At 39.3% G+C, this 20,775-nt stretch overlaps 1 protein-coding gene across 2 annotated transcripts; it reads right to left on the bottom strand.

The window, feature by feature from the left end:
- Positions 1–1,454: 1,454 nt before the first annotated feature.
- ECSIT (ECSIT signaling integrator) lies at positions 1,455–15,158 on the bottom strand. Of its 2 annotated transcripts, none has more exons than XM_039347528.1 (8): positions 15,007–15,158; positions 7,384–7,563; positions 6,818–7,238; positions 5,973–6,196; positions 5,021–5,078; positions 3,977–4,119; positions 2,798–2,903; positions 1,455–1,920 (listed from the first exon to the last, which is right to left on the bottom strand). In XM_039347528.1, the coding sequence occupies exons 2-8, from the start codon at positions 7,486–7,488 to the stop codon at positions 1,703–1,705; spliced, it is 1,275 nt and encodes a 424-aa protein (XP_039203462.1). In that variant the 5' UTR covers positions 7,489–7,563; positions 15,007–15,158; the 3' UTR covers positions 1,455–1,702. The 2 variants fall into 2 exon arrangements, with proteins under 2 accessions (XP_039203462.1, XP_039203463.1); XM_039347529.1 differs by lacking the exon at positions 15,007–15,158 and adding an exon at positions 7,676–7,817.
- Between the last annotated feature and the right edge of the window lie 5,617 nt (positions 15,159–20,775).

Below are 20,775 nucleotides of genomic sequence, written 5' to 3'. Positions count from 1 at the left end.
TAAAAGGTACTGGTAAGTCACAGTCTGGAATATTACCAGATAAAATGGAGTGAGAGACTCAAGGTATTTTCCCTATGTCCACTAGGCAACCTGAGATGGTGCCTATTAAGCAGCTGAATGAAGATCTAAAGGAATGTAATTAGAACTCCTATTCCCCCCCCCCCACTTAGGGAGAATCACCAAATAAGTAAGTTACTTTGTGACTGAAAAGGCTGTAATTAGGACAAAGCAGTCAATTTAATGTGTGCGATTGGGCGGAGCCCAAAATGGCGGCCGGGACAATCTGATGAGAGATAAGACAAGCTGAGAGAAAAGATCCTCTCCTGCAAGTAATCTGGTAATAAGGTCTTTTAGTCAAACAGTTCACCTGCGGTTTTTTGGGTAATTTACAGCTGACAATCAACAGTAACAAGGAAGTACTTGAGTAGTATGAGGATCGAGCCTTCTAGAGGCTCAAAATGGCGCCCGCAGGTTGTTTGAATTGGTAATGAACCCAGGAAGGTGATTTCAGTTTTCAGCTGAAAATTAGTAGTTTAAAGCTTCGCATTCACAGCGAAGATCCTGGGAGGGGGTGGGGGAGGTGGATTGTAATGAGGAGGCAGCAATCTACGATCAGCTGTCTGCCTCTGAAAAACTCACGGAGAAGGGAATTGATTAAGAGAGAAGAAATGGTGCAGCACTGAGCTCAGAGCTGAACCAATCCCCCCCCCAAAGGAAAAAAGGATAGAGAATCCATGAATGGCAATAACTACCTTTCTGAATCTAAATTAGGAGCCAAATTCTCACGTCTCTTCAGGGCTGAGACCAAACGAAACTGGGGCATGGTCAGACCCTGCAGAGGCATGGCAACCTTGATTGTTTGGTCTGATTGGACTAGAAGACTAAATCAACCCATTCGTGGAGTCTACATTCCTCTACATGCTGGAGAATATCTGGGAACATCCATAGGATAAAGAGCTGAAACAAATATATCTGATGTAGAAATATTAAATAATGCTGTTGAAATACTGGAGAATAATAAAAAATGTGGATAAAGTTGAAATGCAAATGACACACTAAGAGAATGATCTGGATAATGACTCCTGGCAGGATTTGGATTGTTTAAGTGTCAGCACTAAGCACTATGAATTTTTCTATTTGTCATACTATTCATTTTTTTGGTGAACCTGGGGAATTTCTTTATATGAGGCTAATAAATATACCTCCTTTAAGTCAAGTCCAAATTCTGATGACAAGGATGTGTCCTTGGCAAGAATACAACCACTTTTTTGTACTAACTACTATAGGCAATACTGTTTAGCTCTCTCCCCAACACATGAAAAGATGGGCAATTCGGTTGACATAAGGTATGATGCAGTGAGGAGGATTTCCTTCCAGATTTACTAACATCCAGAAAATGTTAACTATTATCTACAGAATTAAACTTGATCTGGAACTGTGAAGAATTTGTAACATTTTGAACATTCTCAAATTTGTTTCTTTAATCTACAGCTATCCAGCACTGAAATTAATTATATACATAAGACAATTGGAGGTTTTATGTCAGATCTTATTTTACAAATCTTCCTCCATCTGCAATATCAGAAACATATTTTATTAACCTACATCTTAACCTGATTTACAATTCAGGAATTTATTGGCTCAAGTGCCCTTAAAGCCCTCATATAACATGACTGAAACCTAAAACATGATCAGTGAAGTTTCAAACTTCTTGTTTGAAGAATTTGGGTTGTGTTCTTGCATTATCATCCTCTAATTCTTCGTTGCACTGCAGCTCCTGAGGGCTGTGTGTGAGGCGGAATATGACAACTGTATCATGCAAAATAGGGTTTGTTTCCTGAAGACCTACAATCCATTTGGCCAAGGTAGCCTTGTTTTCTGCCCCAACCATACACATGGCAAAAACAGGGCCCTCCTTAACTGTAGAGGAAACACAAAATACAGTATCAGCATTATAAGGCAGCTCAAAAAAGATTACAAAGAATTATAGGTGTGAAATATTCAACTTAAGCATCAGCGGACAATGACAAACGCCTCAAAGCCAATTCATCATCCACTGTCAAATCCCAGAATACAGCTTGTTACTTGCATGCAGTTCTTGACTTACGACCATTCATCTAATGTTCAGGTTTCAAACTTGATCGTATCATGTGACATATCATGACGTATCAAGATGTTTTTTACCTTTGCGGAGCCGAGGTGGGCATGGCCTGCGCATGATGCGGACTGCCAGTTTGACACCCCTATCTAGCAATGGCACTTTAAACAAGTCATTACACTTATGACCATCATAGCATCCTTATAGTGCAATCATCAAAATTTGGGAACTGGCATGCATTTAAGACAGTTGCTGTATCCTGTGGTCAAATGATTGCCATTTATGACCTTCCCAGTCACCTTCTGACAAGCAAAGTCAATGAGGGAAGCCAGATTTGCTTAATGACTGCATGAGTCATTTAACAAAATTGTCATAAAATTGGGTGCAACTCACTTAACAATTGCCTTGTTTAGCATTGGAACTTCTGATACCAATTTGGGTTGTAAATTGAGGACTACTTGTATATGCATGGGACTTTACACAGATCCCACATCCTGGGAGTTCACATTTTCATAAGAGAAGTCATAGACAAGCAGTCAGGGATCTTTCTACCAAAATGGTCATGTAAAATAAGAGAAGCTGTTACTTTAAACTCCATTCACTTTATTCTCCTATCCTTTCCTAGTTTTAACTTTGGGAAGGATTTCATCCTACTTGTTAGGGATGATGCACACAAAACAAAACATATATGATTGCTACCTTTATCTGTGTAAAACTCATAATCATCCAGAACATCCCTTTCTAGATCAATATCCAGATGCATGGGGTAGTAGAAATTCCTTTCTGGGTCAATCACTTCCACCATCTGTGAAGAGAAGCAAGGAAGTAGATTCTTTTTTTTCAATAGCAAATTATCTGATCAAAACCCTGCTATATTTGGTTAGAAATAAACAGAAACATCCAGTCACTTATTCCTGTTCCTGTGTTCATCTCCATTAAAGCTACATGCTTCAGAGGATATGGCGGAGCAATCTCTATGATGTATTTTATTCTAATACTTAATCTCAATTTTCAACAAGGTTTTAGAAATACTCAAAGTATAGTAAAGTTATTGGTCTCTACTATTTTTGATTGATTAGTACTCGGGGTTCTTCCAAAGCCTGCCTATCCCTTCAGATGTCCTCTGAAGTATAAAAATACCATTTTCCCATATAAACAACTGAGAGCTCCCTGAGGTTCTTTTTCTCTGCTCAGCTAAAGTCACAGAAATGAGCCTTTTTTTCTCCATTTTTCCTGTAGCTGGATGCCCTCTTTTATTCCCAGTTAAGATTTTGGGATACCCAGTTTCATTTCTTTTGGCTTTTACATACTTGCACCTGAACATGTCAAACAGAGATTTTGTTTAATGTGCTTGGTGTTGAATTATTTTTTAAATAAACACAAATTGTCTATCATTTTGTTTCGCTCCTCTGGCCCTCACTTCCAAATAATTGATCAGAAATGAATGGTAGTGCTTTATTGGAGCTTCAGCTTGTGCAAGACACAGATTGCTCTTAAACAAAATTTAGTCTTTGTCTTCCAAAACCACTAATAATTACTTGCTCTTCTCTCTCAACTAAGACGTTAACACTAAAAATAACACCAAACCATTCAGATATCAAATTCCTGTGTAGTATCCTGTTTAATTACACTGTTTCCATCTCTAAAATTTCTAAGCTGAATAAACTCTATCAGGAATAATTTTTCACACCCTGAATTGTTTCCCCCCTTTCCGCAGACAAACAATCACAGTTAATCCTTTTTTTATAAATTCATTTTGCACTGACACATGCTCACACAACTCCATCTGGTGCATTAGCAGAGAAATTACATGCATCCTTCCGTGTCTAGCTCAATGTTACAAGCAGCCTTTAGAGAAGATACCAAATATTAATTTACATGTTCTTCTGAAAGCTCTGCTCTGAGCACATAATAATAAACACACTTGGACTTGAGCCATAAGCGAAAGGGGCCTTCAAGGAAAATGGGCTTTTCAGTGTTATGAGAAGTCAGCAGTGACTGCTGATCAGGGCTTTGGATTCCTGAAAGGCAGAGAAGAGACACAAAAAGAGCAAGTTATAAAAGAAAGATTGATCAGCAGTTATTTTAAAATATAAAAAAGTATGTCAACTCTAGCTCTTTAGTAAAATAAAAAGAGATTTGCTATATTTTTTTAATTCAAAACAAGAATTCTCAGCATTATCAGCTATGTCCAAGGAAGAGTTTAGAAACCAGACTGAGATTTCTGGACAATGTCCACAAGTGTTTCAGATCCTCCTATTCATTCATATTATTCAACTCTGAAGCTGGCAGCCAAAGTATTACATCCTGAAAACATAAGTCAGTATTTCACTTCATTGCCACAGTATTTCTGTCACTATATAATTCTCCTGTGGTTGTATTTCTAGTCCTAGAAGAAATGAAATAGCTAGAACATAGAGAATTAAGTGCTAGCTATGAGAAAAATAAACAGAACAGAAAAAAATGCATGCAAAGGAAATTCCTTATTCTTTCCTCTCTGACCAATCTGCTACCATTCTAGTTTCAACATTTGTATTTCTGAGCTGAAGAATATGGATTGCACAAATCTTCTGCAATTGGTACACAAATACCCATGCTTCCCAAGTCTATTCAAGTCAATAATTATGCAAACAATGGCTGTTGCAGGTATATATTGAGTCACACATTTTTGTAGAGTTCCTTCTGTTTCCTATGGCAGAGTGAGAAGGTAAGCAAGAAGGAAGAAACCAGCAGCTGATAAGATTCTTTTCTTTTCTTTTCATTTTTAACATACCGTAGCTAAAGAAGCACCCTTGTCTTACTTGTAGCTACACAGTGGCACCTACAGAAATTACGATGAAAATCCCAATTCATTTGGTCCTCACATCTGAGATTATCCAGTCAGCACACACACACAAAAAAAAGACAGAAAGAGTTCGGTACCTATGATATGTGGATGATTAATTTCTTTCCCAGAATCTAGGACTTCCGAGTGGGAGATCTGCAAACGTTAAGATAATTTAAATTCATTGGTGATCCAAAAGTTAGTTAAGGAGCAACATAATTACAGGAAGCCTTGAAGGGACAGATGATAAAGATGAGAATGAAACAGGAGGATTAGGAGGTGAAATACCAGTAGTCCTTGACTTACAACAGTTCATTTAGTGACCATTCAAAGTTACAATGGCGCTGAAAAAAGTGACTTATGACCATTATAGCATCCCGAGTCATGTGAATAAAATTTGGATGCTTGCCAACCGATTCATATTTATGACAATTGCAGTGTCTCAGAGTCATGTGATTCTCTCTTGCGACCTTCTGGCAAGCAAAATCAATGGGGGAAGCCAGATTCACTTAACAACCGCATTACTAATTAAACAACTGCAGTGATTCACTTAACAAATATGGCAATAAAATTTGTAAAATGGGGTAAAACTCACTTAACAAATTCCTCACTTAACAACATAAATTTTGGGCTCAACTGTGGTCATAGGTTGAGGACTATCTGTATCAGTAGAGGAGCAGATGGGTAAGGGAAGGAAGTATTTCTTCCAGAATATTTTCAGATTTAGCTTTCATTTACTTGAGAACTCCAAACTTTGATTGTTTTTTTTCTTTTACAAAGTTAAGATTTTCATAATTAAGCTTTCTGTGATTTCAGGAATATGCCTATATATTCTACACAAAGCCAGTGGCCCATATACTGTAAAAGGCCAAAATGTCAAGGTTTTGATTTTTTCTATTAAGGAATTTGAATGTTTGACACATGATAAAGGAAATGTACTACATCCAAAAGAAAGACCAGTACTTCAAACTAGTGGAGAAACTAATCATTTCAATTGGCACAGTAAATTATCTACTATACTAGTAGGACCTTGCAAATTTCTCAATTTACCTGATATACCGTAACCTTGGCATTCAGGTCAGCTGCAATCCTCTGCAAGCTCAACTTTGCAAGTTCAATAGGATCTTCTGGCAGAGGAGTTGGGATTGGATAAGGATTGATATGCTTAAATTTAGGGAACCAGTACATGATCCTCTGATATTTTCTTACAGGGTAGCTTTTATTACCAAAGATCTCGAGAAGCAAAAACTTGGTTTCCTGGTTTGGCATGACACCTTTAGGACAAGAGAAAGGACGAACTTATCAGGCTTGGGAAGAAACTTTTTATTTACCCATTATTGACACTTAATGTATCTGCAAAGAGTGAGGTATCAGTAAAAGAAATCATGGACAGAGACACTTAGATGTGTTGGTCCCATCACTGATAGAAAGAGCCAAAAGCAGCAAAATCACTAGCACATTGCTCAGAGGCAGGTACAGTTCCAAAGACAGCTTTTTGTCATCAACTGACTTCAAACTGGTTGGTCCTGTATAACTCAATAGCAAGTTTAGATGGTAATGTTCCACGGCTTCCTTCCCGTAATTGTTCCATTTCTTCATATTAAGAGGAAAAAAAATACAAGTATTCTACTACTTCTTATGAACTATGTTGTAAAAATCTTTCCAAAGCAAATCCCCCAAAAAACTTCTCCAAGTGACCAGAAAGTTCTCCATTAACAGTTATTTTATAAGCAGTGTTAGTCAACATTCTATGTTAAGATTATTCATGTAATACATGGCACAATTTTTAAATTAAGAGCCAGCTTGTGAAGATGAAGGATCCCATGTTTTTTCACATACATATCATAAAAAATTTCCATGCTTTTGGGGCCCTCTTGCTATTTTTATGTACATACCAAAGTGCTCCATCTGTTCAAGCAGCTGGACAGCACAATCCTGCTGCCTGGGGTAATATTTGAGCATTTTTTGAAAAATATTTTGAGGAATAAACACTTTCTTAGGGAAGACATCCAAGATTTTGTTGTACACATTAATATCCTTCTCCACTCCAAATTCTGGCATTTTCTTTAGAGCTGCATAGATGAACTCTACGTGACCCGTGCGGCGGACATCCCGTTTGCAGAAGATATCCATGGCTTCCTGAAATGTAGCTTTAGTTTTTTCATGTACAGATGTTGTCTCGAAGATATCTTCAATTTTCACTAACGACTGGTTGGTGGATTCTTTGTCACATTTTTCATGGTTCTTTATGGCAAAGTTGGAAGTGCCAAGAACTGTGCTCATTTGGATACTTCTCACAGGGATCAACCTGGAGTTCTAAGATAAGCAGACAAAGTTTATTAGAGAGATGTAAGGATTACAGACAAGAGAATCAGTCAAAGAAATACTGCAGTTGCATAGACTCACATTTTTATGCAATCTCAGAAATTAAGAGAAGTTTTTAGGATTTTTTGTTTTGTACCTGGAAAGAAGAGCTTCTTTGCAATTGTAGAAGATCCTTTTTAAGAAAGGAGCCTCTTCTTGCAGAAAGCTCCCCAGCCACTAATAATGCCCTGAGACACTTCATGACAGTCCATCTGTTTTCCAGAACAATTGGGATCTACCAACTCCCCATTTCAGTGCCTCCAGAAAAATCAAAGACCTAAAAACAGAAGAAGATGAAATTATGGTTTCATTCAACATCACAGCACTTTTTACATCCGTAGAACCAGAAGTAACAAAAGAACCCATGGCAGCAGTACTACACAGCATACCCAATCGAGCCAAGTACACTAAGATGGAGATATCCAGATTCATGGGACTCATCAACCTCTGCTTCATTAGCAGTTTTTAATGATATCAACAAATCAGAGGAACGCCCAATGGCTCACCACTCTCAGAACTCATAGCAGAGACTGTAATGCAGCATCTAGAAACAATAGCATACAACTAAAGTATGGATCCAGTAAATAGACGACAACTTTGTCACAATAAAAAGGAATAACAAGATGAGACACATGAGACAATCAGCAATTGTCAAAGGAATAAAATTTACAAGAGAAGAACAAAGCAACAACATATTCCCCTTCCTGGATAGCCTCATCAACAGAGGAAACATTGGCAAATTAGAAATGCAAGTCTATAGAAAAACAACCTACACTAACCAAATGCTCGATTACCAAAGTAACAACCCAACCTCCCACAAAAGGAGCTATATAAGAACTTTGCTCACAAAAGTAAAAATGCACTGCAGCACCCAGAACACCAGAAAAAGGAAATAGGCTGCCTATGCAAATCCCCCAACAAACTACATACTACCCATGCAACTTTATCATAAAGGGCCTGACGCTCAATTCACCAACTTACTTTTCATAGCTTTCTAACACAACACAAGTTATGAAAAGTTAACACTACCATACATTGAAAATGTCATAAACAACCAGCATAGTACATACCGGCGGGGGAGGGAGGAGATACTATTTTTTATTGTTTTTATTTTATTTTCTATACTTATTTATTGTTTGTAAGCCGCCTTGAGCGAGTAGGTGGCCATATAAATTTCCTAAATAAATAAAAATACTATGACAACCACATAGCATCACTGTAGTACACTGACCAACTAAAGCCCTTCAAAACTTCTGAAGTAAACCAAAAGATTCAATAGACCAGGAAGAAAAAACAGAAGTCACTTACAATATGTATTATAATGGTCACTATATAAGGCAGACAGAAGACTTGCAGAGTTTATCCATAAATGCCAACTACCAGTCAGAAGACACTGTGAAAACTCCCAAATTGTGATTCCTCGCCAGCCAGTGGATCTGGCAGCTGAGTCTGAGGAATCAGATGAGGAGAAGAGGCTTGGAGTGACATTAGAATCAGAGGAAGGCTCTGAGGAGCTCCAAGACTTAGTCGACGAGGAACCTGGCCCCTCTACTCGCGCTCAGGCTGAGACACAGCTGTGCTGGGAGCCTGAGTTGGACAGGGATGAAGAACAGTTGGGACAAATTCCGGATGCACAAATGCGCAGGAAAGAGAAGCGAGTAGGACAAAGGAATGCAATGGGGCAGCTCCAAAGGCAAAGGAGAAGGCATTAGGAAGCCATGCCTTGGCTGAAATAAAAGGGAAGGTGTGAGAGGTGCTGCTTGCCAAAGGCAACCATTCGTGTTGAAGATCGAATTTCTGTGGACTGTGTTTGTTTTCCTTGGACATTGACTCAAGTCTGTGAGAATAAAAGGGTTTGTTTTTTTCTTGCAGTTCCTGCCTGTTTCTTGGAAGAGGGGCTTCTCCTTGTGAGCATAACAAGGACTCACGTAGGCTGGGACACAACATAAATCTCATAAATCACATGGACAAGTTCAACCATAATTTCATTAAAATGGACAAGGAAATGAACAGACCAGAACACATCCTCTCCATCAGCCAAAACCCATATCAACAGATATTAACCCTGGGCCAATCAAATAGAAAACAATGCCCTAATCAAAGAATTATCAAAGAGATAAGTATGACCCCACCAAAACAGGGAGTAAAGCCCATACTTATGCTGATGTCCAAAGCTTGGAGAGCTAGGGATTTCAGTTTGGGATAAACTAGTATTGAGGGGCTGCAATGCAAGCATAATAATAGCTCTGGAGATGCAGAAATTGCTAAAGATAGAAGAAACACGTTAAGATTCTGTAGGTAAAGGAAGATATTAGGATGCTATTACCTTTCCATCATTCTTGTACATAAACAGTGCATATTCCTTTCACAATTAGAGATCAAGTACATTCTGTAGCTTCCCCTCAACCATTCCAAATTGCTTTGTCCCAAAACTTCATTGTCCAAACATTATAACTGTGTGTGAAATAAAAGGGTAACTGTGTTGTGATATCTTATTCCTTGATGTGTGCATTCTGTAGTCAAAATGCAACACAAAAAGTTTTCACAGACCAATCCCAAGATCAGGCAAAACATATAAAACAATGGAAAGATAGCAGTCAAAAGTTGGCAGGAAGATTAACATAAAAATAGTAATTATAGATTACCCTATTTTTCCATGTTATGTCTTTCATCTCCAACCTTGGTGATGGATAAGTGATGTTGATTTTATGATTTCAAAAATATTGAAATTATACAAGTCATGTGACACCCTATGGAACCAAACGTTAGATGTTGAAATAGCAGAATAATATACTTGAAAGGCACCTTGCCTACCCGGACTCTGCCGCTATAGCTGACGTGATAGCAATGATTCTAGAGGAGGAGGCATCGGAATGGCTGAACAGACTACATAATGAGCAAGCACCTGAGCTACAATCTATTCATCCAAGGGTTAAGAACCAGATTCGAGAATGAGTCCATAGCTTTGCAAGCTAAGAAGGACATTCACAAAGTAAAGCAAGGAGGCAAACCAGCGAAGGAATATGTGCATGAATTCCGGAAGTGGCAGACAGAATTGAGTAGTGGTCAGAACGATCCCTGGTCCACCATTTCAAGAAGGGCCTGCACCCTAATCTATTCCAGGCTTGTGTCTACTGAAGAATTCCCGACGAATTTCAGTAATAGTATCGTGTGGCAGTGAAATTGGACATTGAGCTAACCCACTACAAAAAATGCCAATTTCTGGACCTGGACTGAGACCAGACCAGATGAGACGGCCACCTGCCCAACGAACCCCAACAACTGGGATGACTGAACCTCCAAAATCATCTTCAGGACCGCCGATCAAGTGTTTTAGATATGGCCAGCTGGGCCACCAGTCAGCAGCTTGCCCCGTTTCTTTTCTTCAGCAGAAAAGCATCTCGGCCCCGCCAGAAAAGAGAAAAGGAAGCCAGCCTTCCACCAGAGAGAAATCAAATTGGATTACTCAAGAGCAAATTACCCAAGAGGTCGAGGCCCCAGCTGATATTGCCATCGCACCTGCTCCATATGACAGCAACGACGAGGGGGAGAACGACCCGATGGTGAGTCAGCCTATTCCACCTTTTTCCCTCTCTGCCAAACTTATAGTTCCTAAGACAAGTGCTCAAATGGACTTACGAATGTTGGCGGACTCGGGATGTTCACGATGCCTAATCAACCTCCCAGCTGTTCTAAAGTTAGGCATCAGGGCAAGGCTATGGGGGCAATACTCCTACAAAAGAATCATGAGGGGGTTTTGCAGCCCTGTGCTTACACTTCAAAAAAAGTTCACTGACACAGAGCAGTGTGGGCCATGTGGGAGAAAGAAGCCTTTGCGATTAGATGGACTTTCCTGGAAAGAAGCAAGGTGCCTTTTGAAGTATGGACTGATCACAAAAATTTAAAGGCATTGAGAACTCCCCGTAAACTGTCTCCTAAACAAGTACGCTGAGCGCAATATTTTAATTGTTTTAATTTCACCCTGAAATACATATTGGGTGGAAAGAATTTCTTAGCTGATGCCCTCTCATTACCCCAATACAAAAGCCAACATGAACAAATCGTAGATTCTATTATGCCCCCACCTCAAGTTATTGCTCAAATAACTTCCCAGAGTCACCAATTTGCAAAGACTCTTAACCCTGACAATCCTTTGACAAAGAAGTTAAAACAAGAATTGATTATTGAGCAATGGTTCAAGGACAATCAAGCCACCCTTACCCATAGGGATGATCTAGCTTGGAAAGAGGGGAAATTATATTTACCTAAATCATTCGGACTCCAAGCACTCCAACACAGTCATGATGTTAAACAAGCTGGTCATTTTGGTTACCTAAAAGTACTACACTTAATCTGGAGGCAATTTTGGTTGCCAGGCTTAAAGAAGGATGTGGAGAACTATGTAAAAAGCTTTGCAGTCTGTGCTACCATGAAAAGAATCCCAGGAAAACCTATTGCAGCCTATTGCGGATCTTTCCCAACCAGGGGAAGAGATCACTATGGATTTTATTGTCGAATTACCTGAGAGTAGAGGAAATATGGTAATATGGACTGTGATTGATCTATTTTCAAAGTAGGCTCATTTTATTGCCTGCTCAGGCCTCTCTTCTGCCCAGAAATTGGCTAAGTTTTTCCTTAAGCATATTTACAAACTACACGGCACGCCAAATCGAATAATTTCCAACAGGAGGTGCAGTTTATGGCCAGGTTCTAAAGGGATTTTCTAAAATTAATTGGGTCTATGCAAGGACTGTCATCGGCTTTTCACCCGTCTACAAATGGGGTGGCTGAAAAAGCGAACACAATGATGGAACAATATCTTAGAATAGATACTATGTGGATTACCAACAGACAAATTGGACTGATCTCCTCCCTTTCGCTGAGGTGGCTTATAACAACACTGTACATAGCAGCACCAGATTTACACCGTTTAAAATAGCCACAGTGAGGGATTTCATCCCAATGCCTGAATACCCCCAGGAACCACCTGCATCTCACACTTTAGATCAATGGGTTTCTGCTTGGAAGGAGGTGTGGGTCAATGCAAAGAAAGCTTTGAAAAAAGCCTCAGAGACTTACAAAAAACAAGCTGATAAGAAAAGGGCACCTCAAAAGTCATTTTGTGTGGGAGAGAAGGTCTATCCTTCCACAAAATATTTAAGACTCAAATTACCTAGCAAAAAATTGGGGCCAAAATACCTGGAACCTTTTCCCATAGTGCAGATTTAAACCCAGTGACTGTGGAACTAAAACTCCCTTGACTTTTAGGAAAGATCCATCTAGTATTTCACTGCAGTTTGTTGAAGCCTTTCAGAGATTCTACTCTGAGACCCCCTCCCAAGAAAACACCTGGCCCACTTGTGACAGCTGGAGACACTCATTATGAAGTGAAGTGTATTCTTGATGCTAGATTGTATAAAGGGAAATTGCAATATTTAATGGAGTGGAAGGGATATCCGTTATCAGAGGCTACCTGGGTGAAGTGTACTGATGTGAAAGCTGATAGGCTCATATGTAAATTTTATGATAAACATGCAAACAAACGGAGGGAGATTCCTAACTTTTATTCTTGTTTGATTTGCAGGATTTCTCTTTTCTTTTAAGAGGAGCTGAATGTCAACATTGTGACAAACTAAACTGAAGCCATTTTTCATTTTGTCTTCATTGCCACATTTTAGTTTAGAGATTTTAGATGAAGGAGGGGGAGGGAGTGTTAAGTTTCTCAGTTAACCATACCAATACTTCAGTGTGAGAATCAAGGTCAATCCTTGTAGCCTGAGGAGGGGATTTTAGTCTTGGGTTCACCTTTGTATGTGCCAATATCTTGTTTCCTAAATAAATGTTCTTTAAGGAAGAAATCCTTGCCTTGAAGTTCTTTTAAATGGTTTCAACTATCGGAACCATGACAGCAAGCTGTTCCACTGCTTAATTGTTCTCACTATCAGGAAAAATTTTCTTGGTTCGAGATCCTTCTCAAAGTTACTGCTTTTGAGCCAAGTTTCACCTAATTTGTACCTGTACATTTGATTTTTCTTGCCTAAGTATAAAAACTTATTTTTCTTTACATTGCAATTCATTTTGTTAGACAGGACCAAAATCAGTGTTCAAGTCACCTGGATCTTGAGTGTATCTTCTGGAGTGTTGGTTATTCCTGCCAACTTAGTGTCATCTGTAAATTTGATGAGTTCCCCTTCTATTCCCTTATCTAGATAGTTTATAAAGATGTTGAAGAATACTGGGCCTAAAATGGAACTTTGGGATAGCCCAATGCTTACTTCCCTCCATGTGGATATAATTCCATTAAGGACTACATACTGAGTATGGCTTGTCAGCTAGTTACAAATCCATCTGGTGATGGTGCTGTCTATCCCAATTTTTTCTAGCTTACCAAGAAGTAGATTGTGGTCTACCTATCCTAGCAGGATATGATACCTGCTACCTACCTAGCAGAATATGAGTAGTATTGACACTTTTGAATTTTTGTATTGGAGAACATCCTGAGAATGCTATGCACAGCCAAGAAAACAAATAAATGGATCATTGAACAAATTGGCCCAGAGTTCTCTCACTTGAGGAACAAATGATAGAGCTTAAATTGTCCTTGTCAAACCTGACTCAACTCCATAGTTGCATCTGCTGTCGGTCACAGTTTGCCAAACAGCAAGAAGGGGGTGGGCAAATTCCTAAGGAGGGAGGGAAGCTCTGTAATGCAAGAGTGCCTTCTGTTGCCAGAGAGACGTTAGACACCAAAGTCAAGTTATGAAATGTTTGAGCAGCATAGTCTTTTCCAAAACAAAAGAATTGAACCTAATTAGTGAACTATGAACTGTGGGTGGCCCGGAGGGGGAAAAGAGGTTTTACCTATGAGGCTTTAGCTGGAAAAATCCCACTACTGACTTTGCTTCAGCTGTACCTAGATGGATCTTTCAATAAAGCTACACTCTTGCTAATTTAAAAGAACTGAGGGTTTCTTTTGTTCAATGTCCAAATGGGATGTTTGACAGACCTTCTTTGGACATGTTATGTGAAGACTTAGCTCTCTGGAAAAGGCTGTGATGGTGGGAAAGATTGAAGAAAAAAAAAAGAATGACTGGCAGCAATGCAGATGGACTCAGTTACAGGGACATCCAGAGCACAGCTGGAAGACCTGAAACACCTGGTTAGGGCCAGATCATTATGAAGAAAATATATCGATGTGGTCACTAGGTGTCAAAAATTATTGATGGCCTGCAATCAGAATTTGTAATATGTACTATACCTCAATTCCCAACTCAGTACACACCAACTCTCATCTAATTTATATGTAACACAAGTGTATCACTACATGATTGCCCATAATTCCAGCTAATTTCCTCGCTGCTCGTTTAAATATTTATGCCCCATTCCGCTTACTTGTGGCGCATGCTCAGCACTCTGAACTCAGCCTGCACCTCCTTTAAAAAGCTAGGAAATATTAAATATATAGTAAAACCTAGAGCCGATAAGAAATAAACACGTATACATTTTGGTCACAGAGATATAATGATATATTAAACGTTAACCTCATTGTCAATCTAATTCATATTTAAATGGCATAACGCGCATGGACGATTACTAGCTGACTTTTTCCCAGTTCTAGCACATTCCTCCGTCCTATTCCCGCAGGTTCTTCTTGTTCAAAGCGCCCCAACCCATCCCTCCCCCACGAGACAAGTTCACACGCTCCCCTTATGCCTCTGACCTTGCGCTGTCTCCACCGCCATCCTGGGATTTCTCCGCGTGACGTCTTCGCCACCAATTGCTCAGATTGTTGCTTAAAGTCCCGCCTCCTCTCAGACTCGAGGCAGGTGGGGGTAATTGGAGTTTCGCGAGAGCCGCCTCTGATGGGAGGCTTCCTGTGCGTTAGTGCAGTCTTGCTCAACCTTACTAACGTTAAGACGGTTGGACTTCAACTCCCAAAATTCCATAGCCAGCATTGGCGTTAGCGGATAGAGCGCGTCCGCGGATTCCTTCGATTGGAATTGTCTTTTAATTTCTTGGCTAAGCTTCTACAGCTGGAAGTTGGAAGTTCGTTGTCTCTTGGATATGACAATTTTCACCTGGCAGGATTTTTAATTTTATTTTTAAACCACTCCAGTAAAGTGGCTTTTGTGGGAAAATTCTGCGCATATCCGATTGCACTATTGTCCTTAAATTCCAGGCGGTTACGCTGTCAGCCACAACACCTTCATTTGTACAGAGCTAATACTGCAAATGTGTATCATCTCTCTCTCTTTTTTTTTTTGTTCTTTCCTCAATTTCAGAGAAGATTTTGGAGGGGGGAGAGTACATAAAATAACTTGAACATAGGAAGGTAGGATAAACCTATCTGAACAATAAACCACTATTTGAAAGGCTGTCAGAAAAGAAGGGATTGATTTATTCTAGTCTAAAGCATCAAAGGGCAGGAAAAGAAGTAATGATCATAGCCTTAGGGCAGGGGTAGGCAACCTCGGCTCTTTTATGACTCGTGGACTTCAATTCCCAGAATTCCTGAGTCAGAGCCGAGGTTGCTTACCCTTGCCTTAGGGAAACAGCCATTATCCGTCCCGCAATTGGTTTGCTGTTGTTTTCCCTTGCAGTTTGTACTCTTCTGGCAGTCCAGATAGCTAGTTTAAGATGTAGTCCGCCAGTCCATGAGGTGGCACACAGAATGTCACTATAAATTTCATTTCTTTACCCTAACTCTAACCAACCTCACTTGTGTATCTATTCCTATCGAGGCTGCCTGGTAAAATGTCTTTCACAGTTGCTTCACTGCCCTGGGCTAGCAACCAGGAGGGTAACTGGGTGCTATAGAAAACTTGTTATGCCAAGCACTTGTTGCTCACTTACTTGTTTGTGAAGGGATTTCAAGTCATATATTCAGTAAAGTCCTTTTGCTGGTGAAAGCCTATGCTGATGAATTGTGCCATGCTGAGTAAGTGCTTGGCCAGATACTTTTGTTTCAGGACTAGTTTGGCAGCGCTCTGCCTGCATGACACAGTTGGGTCTGGCAGGAAGAATGCTAGGCATAGCACTGATAAAAGTTTGGTGTGCTGATGGGTAAGGTATGAAAGGCAGACATGTGGCTAGGATGGCAGCAAAAGTATATGCCCATGTCCCTGTGTTATTTGCTGCAGTAACTGGTTTACATGGTAGGTGACTTGGGGTTGGAGACCTCCCAAATCCCCTGTGTGATTTGTTAGCATGTCATGAGGAAGGCACTGGCTGATTAAACTTACTGGTCTTCCTTCTATTTCAGCCAATATTTCTAACCTCTGACACCTAATAATTCACCACCAACTTAACTGATGTGCTTTGGAAGATTTGAGAGGAGGAAATAAAAATTATTACTACCTACTGGAGCAGATTGGAGGGGAGGAAATGTTTCTCCAGAAGCCAAAAGCAGGGTCTAATTGCTAAACAGATCCTATTGCCTGTCATCACCGCATCATGCAAATAGCCAGTCTTTTTTTTTTTAAAAAAAAAAAAAACTTTATTGAACAATGGTACAATGTGGATACCTAAATATAGATAGATAATTTTTCCTATTTTAAATATATCAGCAGTACTGTGTGCTTTTTTGATTATTATTTAGTCTTATAATCATTTTCTTTAAAACAAAATTTAAATTTTCAAAAAATATGAATAAACTAATAATTACTGATGTTATGCAATTATTACTCACTATGACATTAGTAAGGATTCAAAGCAGATTACATTAAGCCATTTTTATGTTATTAAAATGAAGTAATGAGTTTAATGTCAAAATCTCCAGTGTATTAATGTTTAGAAATGTTTTTTAAAAGAAAACAGAATTGGAAGGGACCTTGGAGGTTTTCTAGTCCAACTCCCTGCTTAAGCAGGAGACACTGTACCATTACAGACAAATAGCTGTCTAATCTCTTCTGAAAAACTTCCAGTGTTGAAGCATCCACAACTTCTGGAGGCAAGTCCTTCCATTGATTAATTGTTCTGTCAGGAAATTTCTCCTTATTTTTAGGTTGGTTCTCTCCTTGATTAGTTTCCATCCATTTTTTCTTGTCCTAATCTTCAGGTGCCTTCAAGAATAGGTTGACACCCTCTTTGTGGTAGCCCCTAAAATATTGGAGCACCACTATTTTGTCACGCCAATCCTGCTTTTTATTAAACCATACATACCCAATTTCTGCAACTGTTCTTCATATGTTTTAGCCTCCAGTCCCCTAATCATCTTTGTTGTTTTTCTCTGCACTCTTTCTAGAGTCTCAATATCTTTTTTTATATCATTGCAACCAAAACTGGATGCAATATTCCAAATATGGTCTTACCAAGGCATTATAAAATGGTACTAATACTTCATGTGATCTTGATTCTATCCCTTTATTAATGCATCCTAGGAATTCTCCCTATAAAGCTTTCTCTCAAACAATAATCTGAAGTGAATATTACAGATTTGTTCCAAAATTCTTTCAACTGCTGGATTGAAACAAGTTCTTTGAAATTTTGAGTCCAATTTATCATGTATGTTCTTATTTGTTCTGTCTCTGTGTCATATCTAAGTAGGAGTGTATATTTATTTACTTAGATTATGTTTATTCTTCTGTTATTGTTTTTATAAATAACTTAAGGCAGCTAACATACCTAATACTCTTTCCTCCTGTATTTTTTCCACAACAACAACCCTGTAATGAGGTTGGATTCAGAGAGAGAGTGACTGGCCCAAGGTCATCAACCAGCTTTCATGGACTAGAATTCACAGTATCTTGGTATATCTATTAAGTATTTTTTTTTCACATAAGCATTTCAAATTCAGTCATTTTAATTAAATCCCTTTTCTTCTTCCAGCAGTTTGTAAATATGTTGTCCATGGCACACTCTGGCCTTTACTGAGTAATTACTGCTATGTCTAATCTGTTCACGGGATCCGGAATTCATTGTCATGAATTACTTACTGTATGAGCTTGGCTAAGGGAAAGCTTAACATACTGCATCATGTGGAAGTGTTATTCAAGAAGTGTTAACCAGTCATTTTTAAGCTAGATTGAGGGGAACATGCAAATATGTCTCCCTTGCATCTGCTCAGGACTGGATAGCAGTTGTGCAGGACACTGCCTATTGTGCCAATGCCAGGATTTTTCAGTGCTTATTTAACCATAGGAACTGGATAGCGTTCTCTACAGAATGAGTTGTGTACCTGAGATTTGGATCCATGTCTTTCCTATCTTCTGCAGGCAATGAGGCAAGGGGTCAGTGGCTGGATTAAGAAAATTGTCAGTGCTTCTTTGAAGGAGGGAATAATGTAGAGGAAATTGTGTGTTTTCTCTTGAGGATGGATCCAATCATTTTCAATACGTTCTATCTCCAACCTTGCCTTTGGGAAGAAGACTTCTGAGAAAAAGTTTGAGACTCGGCTTCAGAAAGTCCCAGAAGAAATAAATTATCTGGATTGCTGCCAGATCCAGACCCATCATGAAATTGAAATAGCACAAGTTCTGGATATTCTTCATTGGGCTCTCCATAGGGAGAATGTGCCCTTCTAGTTCTTTAAAAACTTTAAGCAGCATATAGAATAGAATACATGATTGGTCAAGTGTGATTAGACACACAAGGAATTTGTCTATGGAGCATAAGCTCTCAGTGTACATACAAAACAACAAAGTAATAATAATCAAAATATCGAAGTAATAATCATAATAATGAACCAATAAGAGAAGGTAATGGAACAGATGAGAAGGATAAATGTAATAAAGCCATACTAGATGGTAAATATACTTAAACATAAAACAGTATTGTGGGAATTATTTTGAAGACAGAATTCAGAATCAGAATAGAGCTGGAAAGATCCTTGGAGATCTTCTACTACAGCTCCCTGCTCAAGCAGGAGACCCTATACCATTTCAGACAAGTGACTGTCCAGTCTCTTGTTAAAAACTTCCAGTGATGAAGCACCCACAATGTATGAAAGCAAGGTGTTCCACTAGTTAATTGTCCTTGCTGTTAGGAAGTTTCTCTTTAATTCCTGGTTGCTTCTCTCCTTGATTAGTTTCCATCCATTATTTCTTGTCCTGCCCTCTGGTGCTTTGGAAAATAAATTGACCCCCCTTCCCTTTGTGGCAGCATCTCAAATACTGGAATACAGCTATCATGTCCCCCCTAATTCTTCTTTTCTCTAGATTAGCCAAACCCAAATCGTGCAACCGTTCTTCATATGTTTTAGTCTCTAGGCCTTTAATTGTCTTAGTTGCTCTTTGTACTTTTTCCGAAGTTTCAACATTTATTTTGTAACATGATCAAAACTGGATGCAGTATTCCAGGTATGGCCTTACTAAGGCTTTATAAAGTGATACTAATACTTCTTGTGATTTTGATTCTATGCCTCTGTTTATACAACAAAGGATTATATTAGCATTTTTGACTGCTCTACCCACTACTGACTCATGTTTAAGTGTTCATCCACTAGGACTCCAAGGTCCCTCTCATAGTTATTGTTTTTAAGCCAGGTTTTGCCTAATCTATACTTGTACCTTTGATTTTTCCTGCCCAGGTGTAAAACCTTGCTTTTCCCCACATTAAATTTCATTTTGTTAGATAGGGCCCATAGGGCCCATAGTTCAAGTCTGTCAAGATCTTTTTGGATCCTGAGCTTGTCTTCTGGGGTGTTGGCTATTCCTGCCAGCTTAGTGTCATCTGCAGTTTAGATGAGTTCCCCTTCTATTCCCTCATCTAAGTCATTTATGAAGATATTGAAGAGTACTGTCAGAATCCAATTATATTTCATTTCTAACTACTTACTCTGATAAAAAAACAATTCTTACTGTATTTTGGATTCTGTCATACTACGAAAGGGGAGGAGGGTAAGCATGGGGGTTTTATGACTCTCACTTCCTTCCTTAACTACAAAGTGACTGGATTCTCTTTGAGAGAACTACCCATAACAGTGTAGCCATCGCCTTTCATCTCATGCTCTCTGAAGTTCTCCCCTTTGCCGGCAGTGAGGAAAAAGGGGTGGGAAATGCAACGCCTGGGATCTGGGAAAAGAGAGGATGAGTGATCGTGCCGACGGAGCAGACTGACGGATTGAATCACCTGGAAGAACTGTGGGGTGGGGGCTGCTTGGGAACACTTTAAAACATTGAATGGTGGGAGAGGATTCCCCAGATCCTGTTTAGCACGACTGCAATCAATTTCTCTTAATAAAGATCCCTGTTGGAAGAGACATTCCAAGAGTTCTGTCTTCTTAAGATGTAAATTGAGGTGGGTCCTTACAAGTACTGGGCATAAGACGGAGCCCTGTGGTACCGCATTGCTTATTTCCCTCCATGTAGATGTAGTACCATTAAGGATTACTCGTTCAGTACAGTTTGTCAGCCATTTACAAATCCATCTGGTGGTGATACTGTCTATCCTACATTTTTCTAGCTTACCGAGAAGTAGGTTATGGTCTACTTTGTCAAATGCCTTACTGAAGTCTAAGTACACTATGTCCACAACATTTAGCTGGTCCACT

This window comes from Crotalus tigris, unplaced genomic scaffold (assembly GCF_016545835.1).
Source record: "Crotalus tigris isolate CLP2741 ecotype Arizona unplaced genomic scaffold, ASM1654583v1 scf7180000018084.670488, whole genome shotgun sequence".
Classification (NCBI taxonomy): Eukaryota; Metazoa; Chordata; class Lepidosauria; order Squamata; family Viperidae; genus Crotalus; species Crotalus tigris.
This window is presented reverse-complemented; position numbering and strand designations above follow the sequence as displayed.

Excerpts from the sequence above, each read along its gene's own strand:
- ECSIT (XM_039347528.1), bottom strand. The coding sequence starts at position 7,488 with ATGAAGTGTCTCAGGGCATTATTAGTGGCTGGGGAGCTTTCTGCAAGA. Across the intron at positions 7,239-7,383 it reads AAAGAAGCTCTTCTTTCCAG|AACTCCAGGTTGATCCCTGT; the intron begins GTACAAAACAAA and ends TGCTTATCTTAG. Across the intron at positions 1,921-2,797 it reads TGAGTTTTACACAGATAAAG|TTAAGGAGGGCCCTGTTTTT; the intron begins GTAGCAATCATA and ends TTTCCTCTACAG.